The 26,023-nt window shown below is 36.1% G+C and overlaps 1 protein-coding gene across 6 annotated transcripts in view; it reads left to right on the top strand.

The window, feature by feature from the left end:
- The window catches only part of IL13RA2 (interleukin 13 receptor subunit alpha 2), an 83,267-nt gene extending 64,980 nt beyond the window's left edge, over positions 1-18,287 (top strand). For 4 of the 6 annotated variants that reach the window (XM_061409543.1, XM_061409541.1, XM_061409542.1 and 1 more), the window contains exons 3-10: positions 4,656-4,807; positions 5,855-6,008; positions 6,587-6,707; positions 10,210-10,394; positions 11,526-11,668; positions 12,836-12,980; positions 17,274-17,389; positions 18,143-18,287. In XM_061409543.1, the coding sequence (XP_061265527.1) occupies positions 4,656-4,807; positions 5,855-6,008; positions 6,587-6,707; positions 10,210-10,394; positions 11,526-11,668; positions 12,836-12,980; positions 17,274-17,389; positions 18,143-18,175 (1,049 nt within the window). In that variant the 3' untranslated portion in view covers positions 18,176-18,287. The remainder of the gene's footprint in view (positions 1-4,655; positions 4,808-5,854; positions 6,009-6,586; positions 6,708-10,209; positions 10,395-11,525; positions 11,669-12,835; positions 12,981-17,273; positions 17,390-18,142) is intronic. The other 2 variants (XM_061409545.1, XM_061409546.1) reach the window with 2 other exon arrangements.
- The last annotated feature ends 7,736 nt before the right edge of the window (positions 18,288-26,023 follow it).

The following is a 26,023-nucleotide window of genomic DNA, read 5'->3' as shown; positions in this document are numbered from 1 at the left end:
CTTTTCTCCATACCTTCTCCAGCATTTATTGCTTGTAGATTTGGATCGCAGCCATTGTGACTGGCTTGAAATGGTATCTCAATGTGGTTTTGATTTGCATTTCTCTGATAATGAGTGATGTTGAGCATCTTTTCATGTGTTTGTTAGCCATCTGTATGTCTTCTTTGGAGAAATGTCAATTTAGTTCTTTGGCTCATTTTTTGATTAGGTCGTTTATTTTTTTGGAATTGAGCTGCAGGAGTTGCTTGTATATTTTTGAGATTAGTTGTTTGTCAGTTGCTTCATTTGCTATTATTTTCTCCCATTCTGAAGGCTGTCTTTTCACCTTGCTTATAGTTTCCTTTGTTGTGCAGAAGCTTTTAATTTTAATTGGGTCCCATTCGTTTAATTTTGCTTTTATTTCCAATATTCTGGGAGGTGTGTCATAGAGGATCCTGCTGTGATTTATGTCGGAGAGTGTTTTGCCTATATTTTCCTCTAGGAGTTTTATAGTTTCTGGTCTTACATTTAGATCTTTAATCCATTTTGAGTTTATTTTTTGTGTAGGGTGTTAGAAAGTGTTCTAGTTTCATTCTTTAACAAGCGGTTGACCAGTTTTCCCAGCACCACTTGTTAAAGAGATTGTCTTTTCTCCATTGTATATTCTTGCCTCCTTTGTCAAAGATAAGGTGTCCATACGTGTGTGGATTTATCTCTGAGCTTTCTATTTGGTTCCATTGATCTATATTTCTGTCTTTGTGCCGGTACCATACTGTATTGATGACTGTGGCTTTATAGTAGAGCCTGAAGTCAGGCAGGTTGATTCCTCCAGTTCCATTCTCCTTTCTCAAGATTGTTTTGGCTTTTCGAGGTTTTTTGTATTTCCATACAAATTGTGAAATTATTTGTTGTAGCTCTGTGAAAAATACCACTGGTAGCTTAATAGGGATTGCATTGAATCTATAGATTGCTTTGGGTAGTATACTCATTTTCACTATATTGATTCTTCCGATCCATGAACATGGTATATTTCTCCATCTATTAGTGTCCTCTTTGATTTCTTTCACCAGTGTTTTATAGGTTTCTATATATAGGTCTTCAGTTTCTTTAGGTAGATATATTCCTAAGTATTTTATTCTTTTCATTGCAATGGTGAATGGAATTGTTTCCTTAATTTCTCTTTCTGTTTTCTCATTATTAGTGTATAGGAATGTGTGGGATTTCTGTATGTTGATTTTATATCCTGCAACTTTACTGTATTCTTTGATTAGCTCTAGTAATTTTCTGGTGGAGTCTTTAGGGTTTTCTATGTAGAGGATCATGTCATCTGCAAACAATGAGAGTTTTACTTCTTTTCCAATTTGGATTCCTTTTATTTCTTTTTCTGCTCTGATTGCTGTGGCCCAAACTTCCAAAACTATGTTAAATAGTAGTGGTGAAAGTGGGCACCCTTGTCTTGTTCCTGAGTTTAGGGGAAATGCTTTCAATTTTTCACCATTGAGGATAATGTTTGCTGTGGGTTTGTCATATACAGCTTTTATTATGTTGAGGTATGTTCCTTCTATTCCTGCTTTCTGGAGAGTTTTTTTTTTTTTTATCATAAATGGATGTTGAATTTTGTCACAGGCTTTCTCTGCATCTATTGAGATAATCATATGGCTTTCATTTTTCAATTTGTTAATGTGATTTATTACATTGATTGATTTGCGGGTATTGAAGAATCCTCGCATCCCTGGGATAAATCCCACTTGATCATGGTGTATGATCTTTTTAATGTGTTGTTGGATTCTGATTGCTAGAATTTTGTTAAGGATTTTTGCATCTATGTTCATCAGTGATATTGGCCTATAGTTTTCTTTTTTTGTGGCATCTTTGTCAGGTTTTGGTATTAGGGTGATGGTGGCCTCATAGAATGCATTTGGAAGTTTACCGTCCTCTGCAATTTTCTGGAAGAGTTTGAGTAGGATAGGTGTTAGCTCTTCTCTAAATTTCTGGTAGAATTCAGCTGTGAAGCCGTCTGGACCTGGGCTTTTGATTGCTGGAAGATTTCTGATTACGGTTTCAATTTCCATGCTTGTGATGGGTCTGTTAAGATTTTCTCTTTCTTCCTGGTTCAGTTTTGGAAAGTTGTTACTTTTCTATGAATTTATCCATTTCTTCTAAGTTGTCCATCTTATTGGCATATAATTGCTGATGGTAGTCTCTTATGATCCTTTGTATTTCTGTGTTGTCTGTTGTGATCTCTCCATTTTCATTTCTAATTTTATTGATTTGATTTTTCTCCCTTTGTTTCTTGATGAGTCTGGCTAATGGTTTGTCAATTTTATTTATCCTTTCAAAGAACCAGCTTTTGGCTTTGTTGATTTTTGCTATGGTCCCTTTTGTTTCTTTTGCATTTATTTCTGCCCTAGTTTTCATATAATCTTTTCTAATAAAGAGGCTATTTACCCAAAACCTCATTGTCTGGTATGCAATTAACTGAAAACTTTCCTTAATTACTCAGTTCAGTTCAGTCGCTCAGTTGTGTCTGATTCTTTGCTACCCCATGGACTGTAGCACACCAGGCTTCGCTGTCCATCACCAACTCCTGGAGCTTGCTTAGACTCATGTCCATTGAGTCGGTGATGCCATCCAACCATCTCATCCTCTGTCGTCCCCTTCTCCTCCCACCTTCAGTTTTCCCAGCATCGGGGTCTTTTCCAATGAGTCAGTTCTTCACATCAGGTGGCCAAAGTATTGGAGTTTCAGCATCAGTCCTTCCAATGAATATTCAGGACCGATTTCCTTTAGGATGGACTGGTTGTATCTCCTTGCAGTCCAAGGGACTCTTAAGAGTCTTCTCCAACACCGCAGTTCAAAAGCATCAGTTCTTGGCACTCAGCTTTCTTTATAGTCCAACTCTCACATCCATACATGACTACTGGAAAAAAACCATAGCTACCTTAACTTTTAAGACAATTAAATAAGTTTTAAAAATACATAAGTTTAAAATGAATTTTAAAAATAATTACACAATTATTAAGTCATGTCTAATGAACTTTTCATTGCAGAAGGTAATTAGAAGTATGTATTTAACAAAAATTTCTAATCATGAAACAATAGGATTGTCATTTCATCCTCAATAGAGACCTTCTTTATTTGGTTCATGGGGCTCTCATTTCAAATCATTATTTGTGGCATCATTTATTTCTGTTGATTCTTTTACTTACCTCAATACATAATATGAAGTAAAGTATTAAAATGAAAAGCAGAGCAGAAATGAGAAGAAATTATTAGCAGAAAGGCAACATGAGAGCAGTACTATGTACTAGATTTGCTAGTAGGCTTAGTAAGTTTATGGGACTTCCCTTGTAGTTCAGACAGTACAGAATCTGCCTACAATGTAGGAGGCCCAGGTTTGATCCCTGGGTCCAGAAAATCCCCTGGAGAAGGGCGTGGCTACCCACTCCAGTATTCTTGCTTCAAGAATTCTGTGGACAGAGGAGTCTGGTGGACTACAGTCCATGGAGTTGCAAAGAGTTGGACATGACTGAGTGACTAACACTTCTACATTTATAGAATAATTTGTTAATTTTTATTGGTTTCTAAATCACCAGATGAAGGAGCCATTGCCTCCTGCTGCCCCCTCCCTTGAAATAAAAGAAGCTGTTTCCTGTCACTCAGCTGCCTACCACTTTTTTTTGAGTCCTTCCAAAGAATGGCTCAGGTTTGCATATTCTACAAATAGCTCTGAGCTTTAGTTAACCAGACGATTCAATTATCTTGAATGGACCAACAAAATCTACCTGTTCTCCTAATTCTTAAGGCACTTAGCCAGAGTAGTCATATTTTATATTTTCTATCCCTTTTTGTGTGCGCCATATTACTTATTTTCTATCCCTTTTTGTGTGTGCCATATTTTATATTTTCTATCCCTTTGTGTCTATGTGCCATGTATGTTATGTTGTTATACATATAGTAAACACTAGATTAATACTGACTGATTCTTGCTATGAGAGAGATTTATGTAATAAAATGTTCCTACCCAAGACCAAATTGTGGTCTATATGACTGCAGAGATAACTCCATGTTGAATTTCTTATTTCTATGAAAACAATACCTAGCTAGGCTAAGTCACATTTACATATGCAATTTCTTAAAGAAGGGACAACTATGTAGTAGTAATCTAGATTTTTAAAAACAGCGTTTCTGATATTTAATTCACAAGACATAAAACTTATTCTTTTAAAGTATAATGTACAGTGGTTTTTAGTATATTCACAAAGTTGTATAATAGCCACAGTTACCAAATTCCAGAATAGTTACATCACCCCAAAAAGAAACTTCATATCCATTAAGTAGTTACATCTCATTCGCCCCTCCCTCCAGCACCTGACAACCACTAATTGATTTTCTGTCTCTATGAATTTGCCTATTTCAATATCTCACATAAATGAAATCATGCAATATGTGGGCTTCTTTCACTTAGCATAAGGTTTTCAAGGTTCATTCATGTTCTAGCATATATCAGTATTTCATTCATTCTTATGGCTGGATAATATTCCATTTTATGAATGTATCATAGTTTTTTTTTTTTCATTCATCAGTTGATGGACATATGGAAGTAATCTAGATTTAAAAATCTTTGTCATAAAATTCAGGATAAAAATTAAAATATTCTATTGATTTTATTTCAGTTAATCCTCCTCAGGATTTTCAAATAGTGGACCCTGGATATTTAGGTTATCTCTATTTGCAGTGGCAACCTCCAGTGTCTCTGGATAATTTTAACAAATGCACTGTAGAATATGAGTTAAAATATCGAAATGTTGATAGTGAAAGCTGGAGGGTAAGTAAAGCATGCACTTAAGATACTAGAGTGCTTATTAGTTTTCTTGTGATTCCTGATGTCAGTGTCTGCTCTTATTTCTGTATCTCAATAGCTATTATTAAGATATAAGTTGCATGCCTGCTGTTGTCTCCTGTGTATCCTGCAATATCTGTTCTCACCCCACCCACTATTAAGACTACCACTGGAAGTACAGGAAAGGAAAACCTGATCTCATGGAATATGGACTCATAGAGTACTTATACATATTACCATATTTCAGAGTTACTTAAATCCTGTGTATGGATCTTACTTATGCTACTGGATGATGTCAGCTTTTTCTCTGTAGGAATTAATCCTTATTTATCTTTGTACTTACCCTACAGAACACAGCATGGTTCTTTGCATATATTGTAGTAAGTGCTCAGTGAAAGTTTATTGAATCATTAACTATTTACACGGTCAACAAGCATTTCTTTCAAAGATTTTGATTGTACAAGGAATTCTGTTATCTTCTTAATTCAGCTAGGTAGTTTCAAAGAACAATTAAAATCAAACAGTCATTGAGTAACTTTTTTTCCAAAAGTTTTCCAAAACTTTTTCCCAGCTACTTCACTAGCTAGGTATCAGGAATAAAAGGATAAATGATATATGGTTTTAGTCCTTCAGATAGTCGCACTTTGTCTGGCTTCCTCCAGTTACCACCAAGATTGTACATGATTTCATGTGATTTTTGAAAGGTGATAAATTGTCATGTAATAGGCATATGGTACATGAAAATTATCCCTTGATTTCAAGTTGGTTATAGCTCAAGTTCTTGCCACAGAGCCTTTTTTGTCTTCCAGAATTTATTTTAAATGAGGTGTTAAGATCTCATCAAATGACATAATATGCAGAAGGTGAACTCTGCCAAAAATATATCTGGGACACTTTATCGGATAATCATCTGGAATTTCTTAGCTATTGAGGACTCTCCAGAGTATTAATGACTTTTTAGTCTTATTAATGTGGCTCATGATACCATTATTGTTTCTAAGCTTGACTCTGTCTCATCTTTTTATCAAACAGACGATCATCACTAAGAATCTACTTTACAAAGATGGATTTGATCTTAACAAAGGTGTTGAAGCAAAGATACACACACTTCTGCCAAGGCAATGCACAAATGGATCAGAAGTTCAAAGTTCATGGTCAGAAGCTACTTATTGGATATCATCACAAGGTTAAAACAAAACTCTCTTGTCATAATACTGTTAGAAAAATCTATGGGAAGTAAGTTCCTTAACACTTATACAGCAGATTATATGTACAGTTGAGAATGTGGCACAAAATAGAATCCTTCTGAGAAGTGGGTGACTGGTGTTTTGAATTCTTTAAATCATAAAACATATGTGGCAAAACCTACATCTTATTTCATGCATGCATGCTCAGTCATGTGCAACTCTTTGTGGCCCCATAGACTATAGCCCTTATTAGGTTAATATAGATCCCAGTTTGGGGCTCATATCAGTGAATATACATGCAACTATGCAGCTGCTCAGAGCATCCTATAATTATTAATTTGGCACTTCTGCATATGCTTACACTAGTACCAAGAAATGAGCCCTCAAAAGTTTTTGATTTTGCATGTTCCACTTCAAGTGAAGTGATTTCCAACAACTTCCTTTGGGGGTTTTCCTGATTATGTTGATTGCTAAATGAAGTGGAGAGGTCAAAGGAAATGAAATACAATTGCTTAGTGATTTCCCAAGTGATTCCTTATCATGTCTTTCAAGCATTCACAGTTTATTCATTTCTTAGGAAATCTGGACACTAAAATTCAGGATATGGATTGTGTATATTACAACTGGCAATATTTACTCTGCTCTTGGAAACCTGGCATGGGTGCCCATTTGGATAGCAATTACAGGTTATACTACTGGTAAGTATTTTTATAATAAGAATTCCATATCCAGAAGATATCTATCAAAATTAATCCACAGTATGAGTAACTGTATTTTCGTTAGGGCTTCCCAGGTAGCTCAGATGGTAAAGAATCTACCTGAAATGCAAGGGACCTGGGTTCAATCCCTGAGTTGGGAAGATCCCCTGGAGAAGGGAATGGCAACCCACTCCAGTATTCCTGCCCGGAGAATTCCATGGACAGAGAAGCCTGGAGGGCTACAGTCCTTGGGGTCGCAAAGAGTCAGACAGGACTGAGCGACTAGCACATATATACATACCAATTCAAACTTTAAAAAATACAAACAAGGCAAACAAAACAGATACTTGGGCCTCTAGATGGGCTTCCCTGATAGCTCAGCTAATAAAAAATCCGCCTGCAATGTGGAGACCTGGATTCGATCCCTGGGTTGGGAAGATCCCCTGGAGAAGGGAATGGCTACCCACTTCAGTATTCTGGCCTGGAGAAGTCCATGGACTGTATAGTCCATGCAGTCACAAAGAGTTGAACACAACTGAGCGAATTTCATTTTCATTAAACTGAATTCATTATACTTTTTCAGAGTTGGATTTATGATGAAGTTTATTTACAGTTATTTAGGGTTCTCAATGGGAATAAGTAGGTTTAGGCTGTAGCTACTAGAAGGCACTCTATGGGTGATATAAGGAATGCAATCATTGTTTCTGTACTGAGTTAAATTTTGCATCTTCTAGATAGATGGAATTATAACCTAAATAGTTTTGACATATTTCATATTCTTGCTTTTTAAAAAACCATGTAGCTATTAAAAACTGATCCTTTTTCTGACTTCCGTGACTTTGTTAACTCTCACTAAGTGTTTAAAGTGTTATCACTGCTTTTAATATACCATTTAGGTTTGTTGTAGCTTTTCTTCCAAGAAGCAAGCATCTTTTAATTTCATGGCCACTTTGCCAACAATCATATAGTCAAAGCTATGGTTTTTCCAGTAGTCATTTACAGATGTGAGAGTTGGACCATGAAGAAGGCTAAGCACCAAAGAATTGACACTTTCAAACTGTGGTGCTGGAGAAGACTCTTGAGAGTCCCTTGAACAGCCAGGAATACCAAACCAGTCAATCCTAAAGGAAATCAACTCTGAATATTCATTGGAAGGATTGATGCAGAAGCTGAAGCCCCAATAATTTAGCTACCTGATATGAAGAGCCCAACTTGTTGGAAAAGACTCTGATTCTGGGAAAGGTTGAGTACAGGAAGAGAAGGGGGCAACAGAGGATGAGTTAGTTGGATGGCATCATTGACTCAATGGACAGGAGTTTGAACAAATTCTAGGAAATAGTAAAGGGCAGGGAAACCTTGCAGCCCATGGGTTTACAAAGAGTCGGATATGACTTAGCAAAATATTTGGCATAAAGTGAATTCAATGGAGTCCAGATATTTGTACCAGTACCATATCAGCTGCTAGGCTCATATTTTGGCTGCAAGGAGATCCAACCAGTCCATTCTGAAGGAGATCAGCCCTGGGATTTCTTTGGAAGGAATGATGCTAAAGCTGAAACTCCAGTACTTTGGCCACCTCACGCGAAGAGTTGACTCATTGGAAAAGACTCTGATGCTGGGAGGGATTGGGGGCAAGAGGAGAAGGGAACGACAGAGGATGAGATGGCTGGATGGCATCACTGACTCGATGGATGTGAGTCTGAGTGAACTCCGGGAGTTGCTGATGGACAGGGAGGCCTGGCGTGCTGGGATTCATGGGGTCGCAAAGAGTCGGACACGACTGAGTGACTGAACTGGCTGGCTTTTATGAGATTTATCCCTATGTGTATTATGTTCTCAGAGGATTTTCATTCATTTTATTAAACATAACAATATTTTATGTCTGCTTTTATTTTTTAAATGTTTTAATTAAATTTTCTCTTTCATTTTTATATTTTATTTACTTTGAAATTTGATTTTTATTTTATATTAGAATATAGTTGATTTACAATGTTTTTAGTTTCAAGTGTACAGCAAAGTGATTCAGTTATACATATACATATATCTATTCTTTTTCAGTTTCTTTTCCCACATAGGTTATTATAGAATATTGAGTAGTTTCCTGTGCTATACAGTAGGTCCTTATTGATTACCTATTTTGTATATAATAGTGTGTATATTTTAATGCAAGCTCCTAATTTACCCCACCACCTTTCCCCTTTAGTAACCATGTTTGTTTTTGAAGTCTATGAGACTGTTTCTGTTTTGTAAATAAGTTCATTTGTGTCATTTTGTATATTTAAATATAAGTGATATCATATGATATTTTTATTTCTCTTTCTGATTTACTTCATTTGTATGATAATATCTAGCTCCATTCATGTTGCTGCAGATAGCATGATCTCATTTATTTTTATGGCTAAGTAGTATTCCATTTTGTATATGTACCACATCTACTTTATCCATTCATCTATCAATGGACATTTAGATTGCTTCCATGCCTTGGCTACTGTAAACAGTGCCACTATGAATACTGAGATGCATGTATCTTTCCTAGTTAGTTTTCTCCAGCTATATGCCCAGGAGTGGGATTGCTGGATCATATAGTAGTTTTATTTTTAGTTTTTTTAAGGAACCTCCATACTGTTCTTTATAGTGGTTATACCAATTTATATTCCCACCAACAGTGTAGGAGGGCTCCTTTTACTTCACACCTGCTCCAGCATTATTTTTCTTTCTTTTTTTCCCACTGAAGTGAGATTGACTTACAGTGTTGCTCCAATCTCTGCTGTACAGCAAAATGACTCAGTTATATACATATATACATTCTTTTCCATTGTGGTTTATCACAGGATATTGAATATAGTTCCCTGTACTATACATTAAGAGCTTGCTGTTTATCCATTCTAAATGTAATAGTTAGCATCTACCAACCCCATTTCCAGCATTGATTGTTTGTAGACTTGTTGATGAAGGCCATTCTGACTGGTGTGAGGTGACACCTCATTGTAGTTTTGATTTGCATTTCTCTAATAATTACTGATGTTGAACATCTTTTCCTGTGCTTCTTGGCCACCTTGTAAATCTGCTTTTAAATCTGCTTTCTTCTAGTAAATTCTTCAGTACTGTATTTCAAAAAGCAGTACCATTCAGGATTATCAATATAAATCCCATGTTTTCCTAATAGGAATCTTATTCTTTGATTCACAATCCTATTGGTGAATCAACATAACCTAAATATATGAGTAAGAATTATTGCCTTATATCTGAAATTTTATATAGATTCCCACCAGACTGTAAGCTCTGTAAAATAATGGGCTGTGTCTACTTTCCTTACTATTGTACCCCTAGCACTTACCCCTAGCACTTTTCATGGGATCTGGCACATAGTTGGTATTCAGTAAATGTTGTATGTTATTAAATTATTTTTTATTTATCTGGTATTTTAAAATAATTGAAAACTGAGCAACATACAACTAGAAGATATTGATAAACACAATTCTTACCACACTTCTTTTTATAGGTATGAGGGCTTGGACCATGTGTTAGAGTGTATCGATTACATCCAGGCTAAAGGAAAAAATATTGGATGCAGGTTTCCCTACTTGGAGTCATCAGACTATAAAGATTTCTACATCTGTGTTAATGGATCATCAGAATCCCAGTTAATCAGACCCAGCTATTTCATTTTTCAGCTTCAAAATATAGGTGAGGTAAACAACTTCAAAATGTTTCTAGTTTAGACCATTTACAACTGACCATGTGGAAGAGAAGAGGTAGATAAATAGATATCTACTGGAATGCAAAGCCAGAAAACTGGAGGCCAACAGAATACAAGGAAGAACTAATTAAATATAAAAGTATGGAAGATAAGGAATTGAATGAGTATAAAGCATAGTTTTCATTTAGAATTCATAATTTGTTTCCCAGCTTCAGAGTTTGTCTTCTAGAAAGTATTTTTGTCTAGTGTTAATAATGGAATAATTATGGAATCACTCATTCCCAATGCTCAAAAGGCCCTGGGAATAGGTTGGATATTGTCTGAGTCTGTGTTCTCATTTCTAACAGTTATAAGAATGACAGGTTCTAGAGCCAGCCATAAATTTTGAATTTATTACATTCTAGCTATATGACTTTGGGTGAGTTACTCTTAATATGTTTCAATTTCCTTATCAGTAAAATGAAGATAATAGAGGACCACCTCATAGATTTATTGTGAGATATGAATAAGTTTATGATGTAACATTCCTGGTTTACTTCCTGACACATCATAAGCTCTAAATAAGAATTAGCTATTAATAAAAATAAAAATACTAGTAGTAATTTGTTGTGGTAGTTGTTTCTAATGCCATAAAATGGAAAAATGACTGTAATTATTTGGATCTTCTAGCTTTTCTCTTTACATATTTGTCAATATGTGGCTTAACAAAAAATCAGTTTCCCAAATAACCAAGTTTCTTCAACTGATCTTGGTTAGCAAGTGGCTTTGATTTTAATTCACATTGGGGCTTCCCTTATAGCTCAGTGCCTGCAGTGCAGGAGACCTGGGTTCGATCCCTGGGTTGGGAAGATCCCCTGGAGAAGGAAATGGCAACCCACTCCAGTATCCTTGCATGGAAATCTCATGGACAGAGGAGCCTGGTGGGCTGCAGTCCATGGGGTCTCAAAGAGTCAGACACAATTAAGCAACTAACGCTTATTTACTTACTTATAGAGAATAGTCTTGAGCCACCTGATTTACCCTGGAGGCTTCAGTTAATAGGTGCCCCTAGCTTTTGATAAAGGCTACTGCTAAACTTCAATAACTTTCATGTTGAAATTGTTTCCTTTTGTTTTCAGTTAAACCTTTGCCACCAGACTACCTTAGTCTTACTATGAAGAATTCAGAAGTCAACCTGAAATGGAGCATTCCCAGAGGACCTATTCCAGCAAAATGTCTCATTTATGAAATTGAGTTCACAGAAGATGATACTGCCTGGGTGGTATGGAAATTTCATTTATTTGGGAAAATCATAAACACAGCCTTTTAAATAAAATAGTAAACATGAGAACCAAAGTCAGTTGCTATTCACATGAGGATGGAACATGACATGCACCTTAGTTTAACTTCCAGAAAACCAAACAATCTTGTGGACAACAGAAAGATGCTTGCAGTCTGAAAGTATAATCAGCTAATTATACCAACTTTAAAGCTACATAGGTCCTTAGAGATAATCTAGTCACTTGTTTCCAAATTGTTATATATTAATTTTATTCATTGGTTTCCAGCTTAGGGAGTGGTGGAAACAAGTGATGAAGACAAGTGGTGGAGACAATTGATTAGACTAGTTCTAATCAATTCACTTCACATACAGATGAAAAAAACTGATTTATTCTACTTGAAAAAATAGATTTACAAGTCCCAAGGAAGTGAATTGACTTACAATAAAATTATGTACCTAGAACTAGAATCCAGATCTTATTCCCAGTCTACTTTAATTTACATTACATTATGCTAGCTCCCAAGAAAAGTTATAACAAATGAAAAGCTGTTGTTTTGGATGAGAAACACTCTTTGGCTCTTTTAAATGAAAAACTGAAGTAATCATGAAGTGATTTTCTTTTTTTCTTTTGAGAACATCCAGCTGTGTGTATTCTCATATCGAAAGGGGTGGTTTCATGTCAGGCCCTGAGCACTGTTATACTGGTTTTATGATTAAACAAAATAAGAATAAGGGAAAAAAGAAGCTTTGTGTGTATGAACTTTACTGTATCCATAGAAACAACCTTCGATGATGACTCTTTTTGCTAACTCAGTATATGTAGCATTTTCTAATTTATGGAATCTGGACAATTTGAAACTAATCCAAAATGGGAGTCATAAGCACCAAAACTACCTAGGAATTTTGCCCTGTCATATATTCCCTTTACTACCAGTAATCCATTATCACTACAGGAAAAATTTTAAGTATAAATAAGGAAGAAAGAATGAAAAGTAAAACACCATACAGCGATGGCCACTGTTAGGATTTTGGTATATACCTTTCTAGGCATTTGATGCATTTATTTCATGTAACAAAATTCACTTTATAAAAATGACAAATCAAATGGAGTATGGCTAGCTGCAGTTAGATCAAATAATGACATCTTATTTTTTTCTTGGCTTTCAGACTACCACAATTGAAAATGAAATATACATCACAAGAACATCAAATGAAAGTCTCCAATTATGCTTTTTAGTAAGAAGCAAAATGAATATTTATTGTGCAGATGATGGAATATGGAGTGAGTGGAGTGATGAACAGTGCTGGAAAGGTATGGGATAAAAGAACAGTAGAGTATTTCTAGCACTGTTTGAGGAAGAAGATGCCTTATTGGATGTCATAGGTCACTACAATTTAGTGACACAGGTTATCAATATCATAGGGTCAACCTTTCTTCACCATTTTTTTTAATTGAAGTATAGTTTCTTGAGATATAAGTTACAAGTGTACAATATAGTGATTCACAATTTAAAAGGCTTTACTCCATTTAAAGTTATTATAAAATATTGGCTATATTACTTATTTTTATAGATGTCTATAATATTAATTGAGCTGTATCTTTTCCACACTGCAAGGTTTAATAAATTCTGTTTGATTCTTTCTACTTTCATTTGACAAGCTAATTTTACCTGTTTTGCTTTGATTTTGCTAGTGGATTACCTTCCAGTGGTAGTCTTAGCTCCAAAATTTGGTGGTGCTATTCTTGAGTTTCTTATATACTTACCAGATGTTAACCAAATCTGTATTAGTACCAACTGGAGTTGCAGTAGTACATTTACTCTGAAGTTTTACATACAAGCATATATGTATTTTATCAGACCCTTGGGTATATTATGTATCTTCTTTATATGGTTTTGAAAAATTATATGCTCATTATTCAAGATTTTTAAAGTCTATGCCTCTTCCCCATTGAAATTCAAATGAATCCATTTAAATGTTAGAAAGAGGGAACAATCATAAAATATGTTGATATAGTTATTGAAGAAAATATATTTTAAAAAGAACAGTAACTAAACTATTTGCTCTTTGCTAGCAAAATTAATTTTCTCTCAGTGAATTTTGTAATTATGAAAGTCCAAATGCTCTTGCTGCTGCTAAGTCTCTTCAGTCGTGTCCGACTCTGTTCAACCCCATAGACGGCTGCCCACCAGGCTCCCCCGTCCCTGGGATTCTCCAGGCAAGAACACTGGAGGGCGTTGCCATTTCCTTCTCCAAAGCATGAAAGTGAAAAGTGAAAGTGAAAGTGAATTAGCTCAGTCGTGTCCGACTCTTAGCGACCCCATGGACTGCAGCCTATCAGGCTCCTCCATCCATGGGATTTTCCAGGCAAGAGTATTGGAGTGGGGTGCCATTGCCTTCTCCAAATGCTCTTGCAGATAGTCTATAAACAAAAGATAAATTAGCAAGCACTTCAACTGAACATAGATTTATAGGAAATCTAATGTTCTGTTTTAGCTAGTTTAAGTTGTTGTAGTTCAGAGTCTTGTTATAGTTCAGTTATCAACATTCTTGCTTTTCTGTCAGAAGAGAGAATGTGCTAGTTCTTTTGTGGGGAAGACTATTTTAATCAATATTTTCCTATGCTTTTGATTTTCAAGAGAACAGAAATCTTAAACAAGACACTTGTTTTCGAGTGTCTGGTACCATGCCTAATGAACATTTTTCTGAATAATATGTTATCACTAGTAAAATATACATTCTGTTTACTTCCAACACTGATTTAAAGTGACTTATGGTAAAAGATATATTTCAATTAGATATGTTTGGGATTGACATGTACACACTATATTTAAAATGAATAACCAATAAGGACTTACTATATAGCACAGGGATCTCTGCTGAATACTCTGTAATAACCTAAATGGGAAAAGAATTTGAAAAAGAATATATATATATATATATATATATATATATATATAACTGAATTGTTTTGCTGTACACCTGAAGCTAATACAACATTGTTAACCAATAATATGGCAACATAAAATAAAGAATTAAAAAAAGAAAATAAACTTTCATGGAAGACAAAAATAGCAATATAAACAACATTGAGAAAGTGGCAAAATATTATTGTGCTTCACGGTATACTAGCTTTATCAATATAAATGTTAGTAATTATTTTAAATGGAAGGAAATCAGCTCAGCCTTGTTCTTTCTTGAAGGCATATAAACACATATGCAGATACAAACATATAATGGCATTTTTATTGATCATTCATCTCCTTTTATGTTGTTCCATTATAATAGAATCTGTTTTTGTTATCTTGCTATTAGTATACTGATATCATTCTCTTTCATATATCAGATATTTGTTAAGCACCTACTATGTGTCAGAGTTTTTCAGGTACTGGAGGTACAGTGGTAAAAAAAAAAATCTTTGTTCTCATTGAATTTATATTTTATTCCCAAGTTAAGTAGAGATAGACATAAGCAAAGAAGCCAAATATATCTTATAATCACTAAGGGCTATGGAGGAAAAACAGGCAGAGAGAGAGAAAGAACTCAATTAACTAAAGATACATGGAATCAGAAAGAAACTTTCTTGTACTATGTTTATTTTTTTTTTCATTTTTGTCACTAATATAAAAAATCTGAGACTCTGGAACTGACACTGTGCCCTGAATTATATCTTGTTTCGATTCCTGGGTCGGGAAGATCCGCTAGAGAAGGGATAGGCTACCCACTCCAGTATTCTTGGGCTTCCCTTGTGGCTCAGCTGGTAAAGAATCCGTCTGCAATGCAGAAGACCTGGTTTGGGAAGATCCCCTGGAGAAGGGAAGGCTACCCACTCCAGTATTCTGCCCTGGAGAATTCCATGTATAGTCTATGGGACCACAAAGAGTCAGACAGGACTGAGTGACTTTCACTTTCATTAGTCAATGAGTGTTTAAAGAAGACATGGTGAATTTTTAGCCACATTCTCAAAATAACATCCTTTTATATATTTTACATATAATCTTCTTTTTTAAAGTTGGAGTATAATTGATTTATGTTGTTTTTTTGTTTGTTTTTGTTTTTTAAACTTTTTGTATGTAATCTTAACCATGTTTTTGATGACAGATTTCTTTTGCCCTGATGGCTATCTCTTCGTAGAATCTTAATAAGTTTTAGATTAGAAACAAAGACTTTTGAGATGCATGTGGTCTTATTTCTTTTGCACATTTCTTATTGGATGTTTTAAGTTATAGAAAAATAGCACAGTAATCTTTTGAAAATGACTATCTTATTCAGGATTTACTCTGAAACTTCACAAAAGAAGCCTATTTCTTGCTGTTAATTTTGCATGCCAGAAGCTCATATCATTAGTCATTTCTCTGGATTATATCCTTGCAATTCTTAACTGGGCCTATGAATTTGGTAATTTTCTAATAGAAAATAAGATCCTAAATGAATAAGACACCAAGAAAAAGTGGGGCTGGAGATAGTTTTGAGTATAGGTATAGGCCTAAGATTCAAAATGTTCCATAGTATTTCAAAAATGTGGGAGATACTGGTTTTGGAAGGATAAACCTTGTATACATTTTCAATTTGTCTAGTGATTGCTCATTTCTTGCTATGCAGTGAAAGTGTCAGTTACTCAGTTGTGTCCAACTTTTTGTGACCCCATGGACTGTAGCCCACCAGGCTCCTCTGTCCATAGAATTCTTTAGGCAAGAATACTGAAGTGGGTTGCCATTTCCTTCTCCAGAGGATCTTCCCAACCCAGGTATCAAACATGGCTCTCCCTCATTGCAGGCAGACACTTTACCAACTGAGCCACCAGGGAAGCCCTTGCTATGCAGAAGAACCATTAAAATTTCATCCCTAAAAAAAAAAAAAAAAAAAGAATGATAAGAAAAAGCTCATTTCTTTAGTCTCCAGAATGTGAGACAATTTAAAAAAACATGACTTTTAAAGACTAGCTCCATTATTTGCACTGAGACTTATTGAAGACCAACTTTCACTCACTACTGCATTGTATGATATAAACATTTGACTTATTGAGAGTTAAGAGATACATATGGTGTGTTTATCTAATCCCTCTGTTAATATTTTACCACTGTGTTTTTGTAAAAAATTCACAAGAACAAATTTGAAACAAAATCATGTAAGAAAATATGAATGGGGGGAGGAAATTCCCTGGTGGTCTAATGGCTAAGACACTGTGCTTTCAATGCAGGGGGACCTAGGTTCTAACTCTGGTCAGGTAGCTAGATCCCACATGCCTCAACTTAGAGTTTTAATGCCGAAACTAAAGATCTTGTATGCCGCAACTAAGATCCGGCACAGCCAAATAAATAAATAAATATTTTTAAAAGAAAATAGAATGGAGCTTTAGGTAGTTATTTCTCTAAGCAAAATGAAGAGCTGTCACAATCCAGTAAAGTAGTTGTTCTATTAAAAAAAAGTGCACGAATTAAAGGAATGCCATACTCAAACATCACACTGGGAGATATGGCAGAAGTTGCCAAGTTTAACTCAGTTCTTCTCCATTTACAAGTTTATTTATAAAATAATTCCATTTTCAAAATAATTGTACACATCTAACCCTTTCCCTTTTTTTTTTTTGTGATTTTAATCCTAGGTGACATATGGAAGGAAATCTTACTATTTTTCTTGGTACCGTTTGTTCTTGTCTCATTATTTGTTTTGATAGTTACTTGTACACTTTTATATAAGCAAAGAAATTTATTGAAAATGGTAAGTTGTATAGCATTACCATGTTTAGTCTGAGGTAATAGATAAAAAAATATTTTGCTTTAGAACTGATGAACCTACATTTTATAACCACCTGTACACTGTGAATGTACAATGATGTTGTGTAGACTATGATGATGTCTTAAGAATGAACAGTAATTTAAAAAATTAACCCTAAAAAGCTACATTTTGGGGTGAACTTGCTTTTGATGATGTATAAGAATAATGCTTTAGAACATGAAACGCTACCTTTAGATTAAGGAAAACATGAGAATTACAGGAGAAAAGCAGGATGGGGAAAAGGAAAGACTGACTTAAAATGTACACAGCTTGATATATATTACTAGTGTGCCACAGGTGAAAGATCGCAAAAATTTTAAAAATCTTGGTGCATAACCTCCGAGAGCTCACACTCCAGTTCTGCTAGCTGTACAGTAGAATCTATACAAAAACATAACCTGCATTATGAGCTGATTATAACCTGCATTATGAGCTGATTTTAGCTATTTGAGTTATACAGATAATGCTATAGGTTGACCACTGTATCTTTGGTGAGCTTTAAGAAGGAAATGTGACTTAGAGGAAAAATACCATAATGCCAAGTCTTTTAAAGATAAAAGAAATGTGAATGTACATGAAATGTTTTGCTTTATTCCCTGCTGAATGCTTTTTCTCTATTTCTCTGGGTTATTAATCTAAGTGAAATAGTTTGTGTTATTAATGACTGTTAATAATGGAGCTCTTTCTTAATTTCAGGTTTTTCATACTGAAAAAAGAAGCCCTTTCTAATCAAGATTCACTCTGTTGACTCAATAAATCCCAGTCTTATGGCCAAATGTTAGATATGAGTCTTATCAAACTGAATTTTTTCCTAAATGTTGAATAAATTTTATTTTGAAAACATTGTTGTCTTTAAATAGGCGTTTTATTATTAAAATCCTCAATTAGTAGGGAATTTTATGGATTCTATTAACAGATTTTTTTTTCTTATTAAGACACAAAGTTCAGAGACTTCCTTGGCAGTCAAGTGGTTATGACTCTGCTCTTCCACTGCAGGGTTCTAAATTCCACTGGTCAGGGAACTAAGATCCCTCACGCTGGGTGGTGAGGTCAAAAACAAAAACAAAGTTCAACCAATTAAATTGAAGATCTAATTACCTTTATTAGGTGACTCATGAATCAGACTGCATCCTACCTAGCAACTAGAAGGGTACTCTGAGGGGTTGTACAAAACAGAAGGTTTTTATAGGAAGAAGGATAGGGCAAGGAAGCTATTAGCAAAAGAAAAAAGGATTGTTTTTAGGCCAACACATCTTCTTTTTTGAGGGGGGAAGGGAAAGCAAGGGGTTTTAGCAGGCAGATTGCCTCTTCTTCTCTGAGGGGATATAGAGAGCCCATGTAGCAGGTGACCTCATTGGTGCTGACCAGAAAATTCCAGACTGGTTGATTAAGATTACATTTCTGGTGAAGGTCAAAACTGCAATTAGGTTAGTTGTTTAATCTACATTTGCTATCATGGGCTTTAGCACAAGTTGTGCCATTTTGGGCCTGTGGTTTTCTCTTTAACATTTCCTCAATCCAAGATGAGAGTGCTACATATAGAAAAATCAAGGGATGGGTCAGAATATAATCTGTGATGTATTTGTAAAACAATGTGATTTTGAGAATGGCACTGAGTCATAGAGATATTGTCAAATATGGAATATGAGATCCTAATTTTTTTATTAATTGCACTTGGGATGAAAGTATTCACCATGAATGAGGTTGTTTGGCTTTAAAATAAGATGTGGAGAGGATTAATAAGAAGCAAGAAATTTTAAATACATTCATAGTCTAAATGTGTGCTTCCCATTTCATGAAAAGGTGGGAAGCATGCAGTGCTTCAGGTCAGTTCAGTTCAGGCACTCAGTCATGTCTTACTGTGACCCTAGGGAAGGCAGCACGCCAGGCTTCCCTGTCCATCAGCAACTCCCTGAGCTTGATCAGACTCATGTCCATTGAGTTGGTGATGCCATACAATCATTTCGTCCTCTGTGATCCCCTTCTCCTCATGCCTTCAATCTTTCCCAGCATCAGGGTCTTTTCCAATGAGTCATTTCTTTGCATCCAGTGACCAAAGTCTTGGAGCTTCAGCATTAGTCCTTCCAATGAATATTCAAGATTGATTTCCTTTAGGATGGACTGGTTGGAACTCCTTGCTGTCCAAGGGACTCTCAAGTGTCTTCTCCAACACCGCAGTGCAAAAGCATCAATTCTTTGGCACTCAGCTTTCTTTATGATCCAACTCTGACATCCTTACATGACTACTGAAAAAACCATAGCTTTGACTAGATGGATCTTTGTCAGCAAAGTAATGTCTCTGCTTTTTAATATGCTGTCTAGGTTGGTCATAGCTTTTATTCCAAGGAGCAAGTGTCTTAATTTCATGACTGCAGTCACCATCTGCAGTGATTTTGGAGCCCCCAAAAATAAAGTCTGACACTATTTCCACTGTTTCCCCATCTATTTGCCATGAAGTGATGGGACCAGATGCCATGATCTTAGTTTTCTGAATGTTGAGTTTTAAGCCAACTTTTTCACTCTCTTCTTTCACTTTCATCAAAAGGCTCTTTAGTTCTTTTTCACTTTCTGCCATAAGGGTAGTGTCATCTGCCTATCTGAGGTCATTGATACTTCTCCTGGCAATCTTGATTCCAGCTTGTGCTTCATTGAATCTGGCATTTCACGTGATGTACTCTGTATATAGGTTAAATAAGCAAGGTGACAATATACAGCCTTGATGTACTCCTTTCCAAATTTTGAACCAGTCCCTCGTTCCATGTCCAGTTCTAACTGTTACTTCTTGACCTGCATACAGATTTCTCAGGAGGCATGTCAGGTGGTCTGGTATTCCCATCTCTTTAAGAATTTTCCATAGTTTGTTGTGATCCATACAGTCAAAGGCTTTAGTGTAGTCAATGAAGCAGAAGTAGATGTTTTTCTGGAATTCTCTTGCTCTTGCTATGATCCAACGGATGTTGGCAATTTGATCTCTGGTTCCTCTGCCTTTTTCTAAATCCACCTTGAACATCTGGAGATTCTCGGTATATGTACTGTTGAAGCCTAACTTGCAGTGCTTAAAAGGCTGAAAATAATGAAATGACAAGAGATCGTATTTGAAATATTCAGATGTTATAAACTATGTAATACAAGCTTGAGAGTTTCCTATGCTAGTTGGCAGGCAACATTTCCTATTTTCTCATGGTGTGTGTGTGTGTGTGTGTGTGTGTTTTAATTCGTTCAGAGACCAAAAAGCACAAGCCTCTGAAATCAGTAAGAAGCCTTTTAAAGGTACATGCAAACTTCAGACCGATTGACAGTTAACTCCTAGTAGAAGATGTGGCAACCGAGCTATAGACAGTTACTTTAAAATTTAGAGATTAATGATCTATAGATTACAATCAAGTTTTAGATCAATATCTAATATTATTCAGAATTATTCTGCTGTGTGGTCCACAGACCAACAGAGTGGGTTTTTCCTGGGAACTTATTAGAAGAAATGCAGAATCTCAGACTCCAACCCAGACCTACTTAATTAACAGTCTGCACTTTAACAACATCCCCAAGTGATTCATTTGCACATTCAGTTGTATGGCAAAACCAACACAATATTGTAAAGTAAAAACAAAATAATAATAATAAAAAAATTATAAAAAAAAGAAAAACACTAATATATTGCAATATTCTAGAATGAAAAAGACTAAAATAATATAATGGATAGATTAGAACATGGGCAGATTAACTGCAGCTTTGACTATCATTGTCACTGATCATCTGTCTCTAAAAGGAGAGAAAAGACCTAAAACTGAGATATAAACTAGAATACCATTGTCTACTACCATTTGTATTCAATGATAGGATGCACCACCATTTCCTTAAGTAGACCTATACTTGTGAAACATGTATAACAGTATCAGGATTGTCAACCTATACCCCTACGAGAAAGAACACTATCAACTAGATTACAGTGCCTTTTTCTTTTGCTTTTAGTCTTGCAAACTCCATTCATTTCCAAAGTTACTTAAGACAGGGGATCTTAGTGAGGTGGTTTCATACATTTTTAATATAATTAGATTAGTCAAATTCTGCATTCCTTTCTTGATGTCAACAAGTTATGGATACATTGATTCACTTTTTGTGCTGTAACGTTCTACTGGTTTTGACAAATATGATGTCATGTATTTACCATAACATTATACAGAAGAATTTCACTGCCCTAAAACATCCTCTATGCCTGGAGAAGGAAATGGCAATCCACTCCAGTAGTCTTGCCTGGGAAATCCCAGGGACAGAAGAGCCTGGTGGGCCACAGTCCATGGGGTCTCAAAGAGTCAGACACGACTTAGTGACTGAGCACAGTCATTTTTTTTCTAATATCTAATGAAGTTTAAAATTTTTATTTACTTATTTTAATTGGAGGATAATTTATTTACATTATTGTTGTGGTTTTTGCTATACATCGACATGAATCACCCATGGTGCACATGTGTCCCCCATCCTGAACACCCTCCCACCTACCTCCCCATCCCACCCCTCTGGGTTGTCCCAGAGCACTGGCTTTGACTGCCCTGCTTCATGCGTGGAAATTGAACTGGTCATCTGTTTAACCTGTGGTAATATACATGTTTCAATGCTATTTCCTCAAATCATCCCACCCTTGCATTCTCCCACACAGTCCAAAAGTCTGCTCTTTACATCTGTGTCTCTTTTGCTGCCTGGCATATAGAATTGTTGTTACCTTCTTTCTAAATTCTATATATATGCATTAATATACTGTATTGGAGTTTCTCTTTCTGACTTACTTCACTCTGTATAATAGGCTCCAGTTTCATCCACCTCATTAGAACTGACTCAAATGTGTTCTTTTTTATAGCTGAATAATAATCCATTGTGTATATGTACCACAACTTCCTCATCCATTCATCTGAGCACAGTCATTTGTAGGCCACACAAAACACATCAGTGGCTCCTAGTTTGTGACCTTTAATATCTTTTTTCCCACTTGGCTCTCTGCTCCACAGGGGCACATGCCTGCTACTCTGCTCACCCAATGTCTGGATTCAACAAATGGAAAAATAAAAATAGAAGATGGACCCACCCTCTCAGTAGAGCACCAGGTTCAGAAAGAAAACACAGGCAAGGAGATAGCATTCTGTCATTCCCTGTTTTTTGATTGCCTGCTGGAAATGTCGCCATGTCCCTTTAAGACCTACTCCCAGTTGACCCTGGCAAGCTTCCTTATCCTCTGCCCTGAAGTCATCACAATGGCCACATGAGTTCTGGCCATGGCGGGCCCTCTGTGACATCACAAAGAGCCCAGCCCTACCTGGTCCTCAGTCTCCAGGTGCCAGGGCAGACTAGCACACCAGGAGCCATTTCCTCTCTTCTCACCATGTGGTCCCTGAAATGGCTCGTGTTTTTATTTATGTGTGTCTCCTGTTTCTACGATTTAAAGTTTTCTCTGAGAGAGAAAGCCGAAGAGCTCCAGGGGAAGGTGTTCTGTGGGGGGCACATTCTAATTCAGCAGAATCTACCAGAGCATGCCCAAGACTGGCTTGAGATCATGTCGCTCTGGCTTTTCTTCATTGTTCTGATGTACATGATAGTTAAGGTAGCAGGAGAGAGTTGGTGAGAGTAAATGTGCACCCCTGCCCATTAGGGCAGTTCATTTGGCTCTCCAGGAAAGAAAAAAAGAAAAAAAGCCTTCCCTTGACAGGCTGTACCTTTGATACCTTAATCCAGCTCAAGATGGACCTTGTGAAATTTGTGTCCAGGGTGCAGAATCTGAAACTCGCCAGGGCAACCAGTGGTAACCTCAGACTCCCCAAATTCAAGGTGACTGCAGATGCATACAATAACATTAAAATATATGAGCTATGGGGTGATAAAGACCCCCAATCGAGTGGATTTGTGTGTCAAAGTAGGAGAGGAAAAGTTGATTGTTCACAAACTGCATCCAAACTAATAAAACTATTTTGAAGCAAAAGCAAAAAAAAAAAAAAAAACAAACTGAGATTTTTTCATTCGCTCTACAGTTTTACTTTTACCAGAATGTCCTATAATTGGCATCATGCAGTGTATAACCTTTTCCAGACTAGCTTATTTTACTTAGTGACATCCATTCAGATTTCATCTGTTTCTTTTTGTGATTTGATAGCTCATTTCTTTTTAATCTTGAATAGTATTCTGTCATGTTGATGTACCATAGTTTGTTTATCCATTCATCAATTAAAGAACACTCTGGTTGCTTCCAATTTGTGTGTTTGTGTGTGTGTGTGAGAGAGAGAGAGAGAGAGAGTATGAATTAAGCTGTATGAAACTCATGTGCATGTTTTTGTGTGGGCATTAGCTTTCAAATCATTTGGTTAACTATCTAGGAGCATAATTGCTAGATCATACGGTATGACAATGTTGAGCTATGTAAGAAATTGCTTCCAAAGTGATTGTACCATTTTGAATTCCCACTAACAATGAATGAGAGTTCCTGTTGTTCCTCATCTTTGCCAGTAATTGACTTTGTCAGATTTTTTTTTTCAGATTTTTGTATTTGACCATTCCAATAAGTGTGTAGTGGTATCTCATTGTTTTCATTTCACCAGTCTACTCTAAAAAGTTATTTCCATATTTCCGTTGTGTTTTATTACCATAAATTCTTCAGGTGTTTTATCTTTAATCTGAGGTTTAAATAGATCTTCTGCTCAGCTAAACTTCTGCTGCTATTTATACCATCAGTTATTATTTTGCTACATTAGTCCTTTAATAATTTTTTTCATGAAGGATTCATAATTTGAGGTCATGTATATTGGATAATATTTATTTCTAATTGAACAACACCTCATGCGAAGAGTTGACTCATTGGAAAAGACTCTGATGCTGGGAGGGATTGGGGGCAGAAGGAGAAGGGGACAACAGAGGATGAGATGGTTGGATGGCATCACTGACTCGATGGATGTGAGTCTGAGTGAACTCCAGGAGTTGGTGATGGACAGAGAGGCCTGGCATGTTGCGATTCATGGGGTCACAAAGAGTTGGACACTACTGAGCAACTGAACTGAACTGAACTGGGCCACATTTTATTTTCCTGAGTATTGCTTTGTCCATGAATGTTGAGTGACTCCACACCAAAGTTTAAATTCAGCATGAACTCTGCTCCCACCTTTTTTTTGTTTCTTTTGATTTTTGCCTGAGTCTTCCTATTTCTGAAATCCAGGAGCTTTACTAGACTAATGTCTTGACATCCATTATTCTTGGAATGTCATCTGTTCTTTTTTTTAAATATAAATTTATTTTAATTGGAGGCTAATTACATTATAATTTTGTATTGGTTTTGCCATACATCAACATGAATCTGCCACGGGTGTACACATGTTCCCCATCCCGAACCCCCATCCCACCTCCCTCCCCATACCATACCTCTGGGTCATCCTAGTGCACCAGCCCCGAGCATCGTGTATCATGCATCAAGCCTGATCTGGAGATTCATTTCACATATGATATTACACATGTTTCAATGCCATTCTCCCAAATCATCACACCCTTGCCCTCTCCCACAGAGTCCAAAAGACTGTTCTATACATCTGTGTCTTTTGTGCTGTCTTGCATACAGGGTTATCTTACCATCTTTCTTAATTCCATATATATGCATTAGTATAATGTATTGGTGTTTATTTTTCTGGCATAATTCACTATCTATAGTAGGCTCCAGTTTCATCCACCTCATTAGAACCGATTCAAATGTATTCTTTTTAATGGCTGAGTAATACTCCATTGTGTCTACGTACCACAGCTTTCTTATCCATTCATCTGCTGATGGACATCTAGGTTGCTTCCATGTCCTGGCTATTATAAACAGTGCTGTGATGAACACTGGGGTACACTTGTCTCTTTCCTTTTTTTTTTTTAATATTATACATGTTTTAATGCCATTCTCCCAAATCATCCCACCCTTGCCCTCTCCCACAGAGTCCAAAAGACTGTTCTATACATCTGTGTCTCTTTTGCTGTCTCGCATACAGGGTTATCGTTACCATCTTTCTAAATTCCATATATATGCATTAGTATACTGTATTGGTATTTTATTTTCTGACTTACTTCACTCTGCATAATAGGCTCCAGTTTCATCCACCTCATTAGAGCTGATTCAAATGTATTCTTTTTAATGTCTGAGTAATATTCCATTGTGTATATGTACCAAAGCTTTCTTATCCATTTGTCTGCTCATGGACATCTAAGTTGCTTACATGTCCTGGTTATTATAAACTGCTGCAATGAACATTGCAGTACACGTGTCTCTTTCAGTTCTGGTTTCCTCGGTGTGTATGCCCAGCAGTGGGATTGCTGGGTCATAAGGCAGTTCTATTTCCAGTTTTTTAAGAACTCTCCACACTGTTCTCCATAGTGGCTGTACCTAGTTTGCATTCCCACCAATAGTGTAAGAGGGTTCCCTTTTCTCCACACCCTCTCCAGCATTTATTGCTTGTAGACTTTTGGATAGCAGCCATTCTGACTGGCGTGAAATAGTACCTCATTCTGGTTTTGATTTACATTTCTCTGATAATGAGTGATGTTGAGATTCTTTTCATGTGTTTGTTAGCCATC

Source organism: Bos javanicus, chromosome X (assembly GCF_032452875.1).
Source record: "Bos javanicus breed banteng chromosome X, ARS-OSU_banteng_1.0, whole genome shotgun sequence".
Lineage (NCBI taxonomy): Eukaryota > Metazoa > Chordata > Mammalia > Artiodactyla > Bovidae > Bos > Bos javanicus.
The sequence above is the reverse complement of the archived record's forward strand: the minus strand, read 5'-3'. Positions and strand labels throughout refer to the sequence as shown.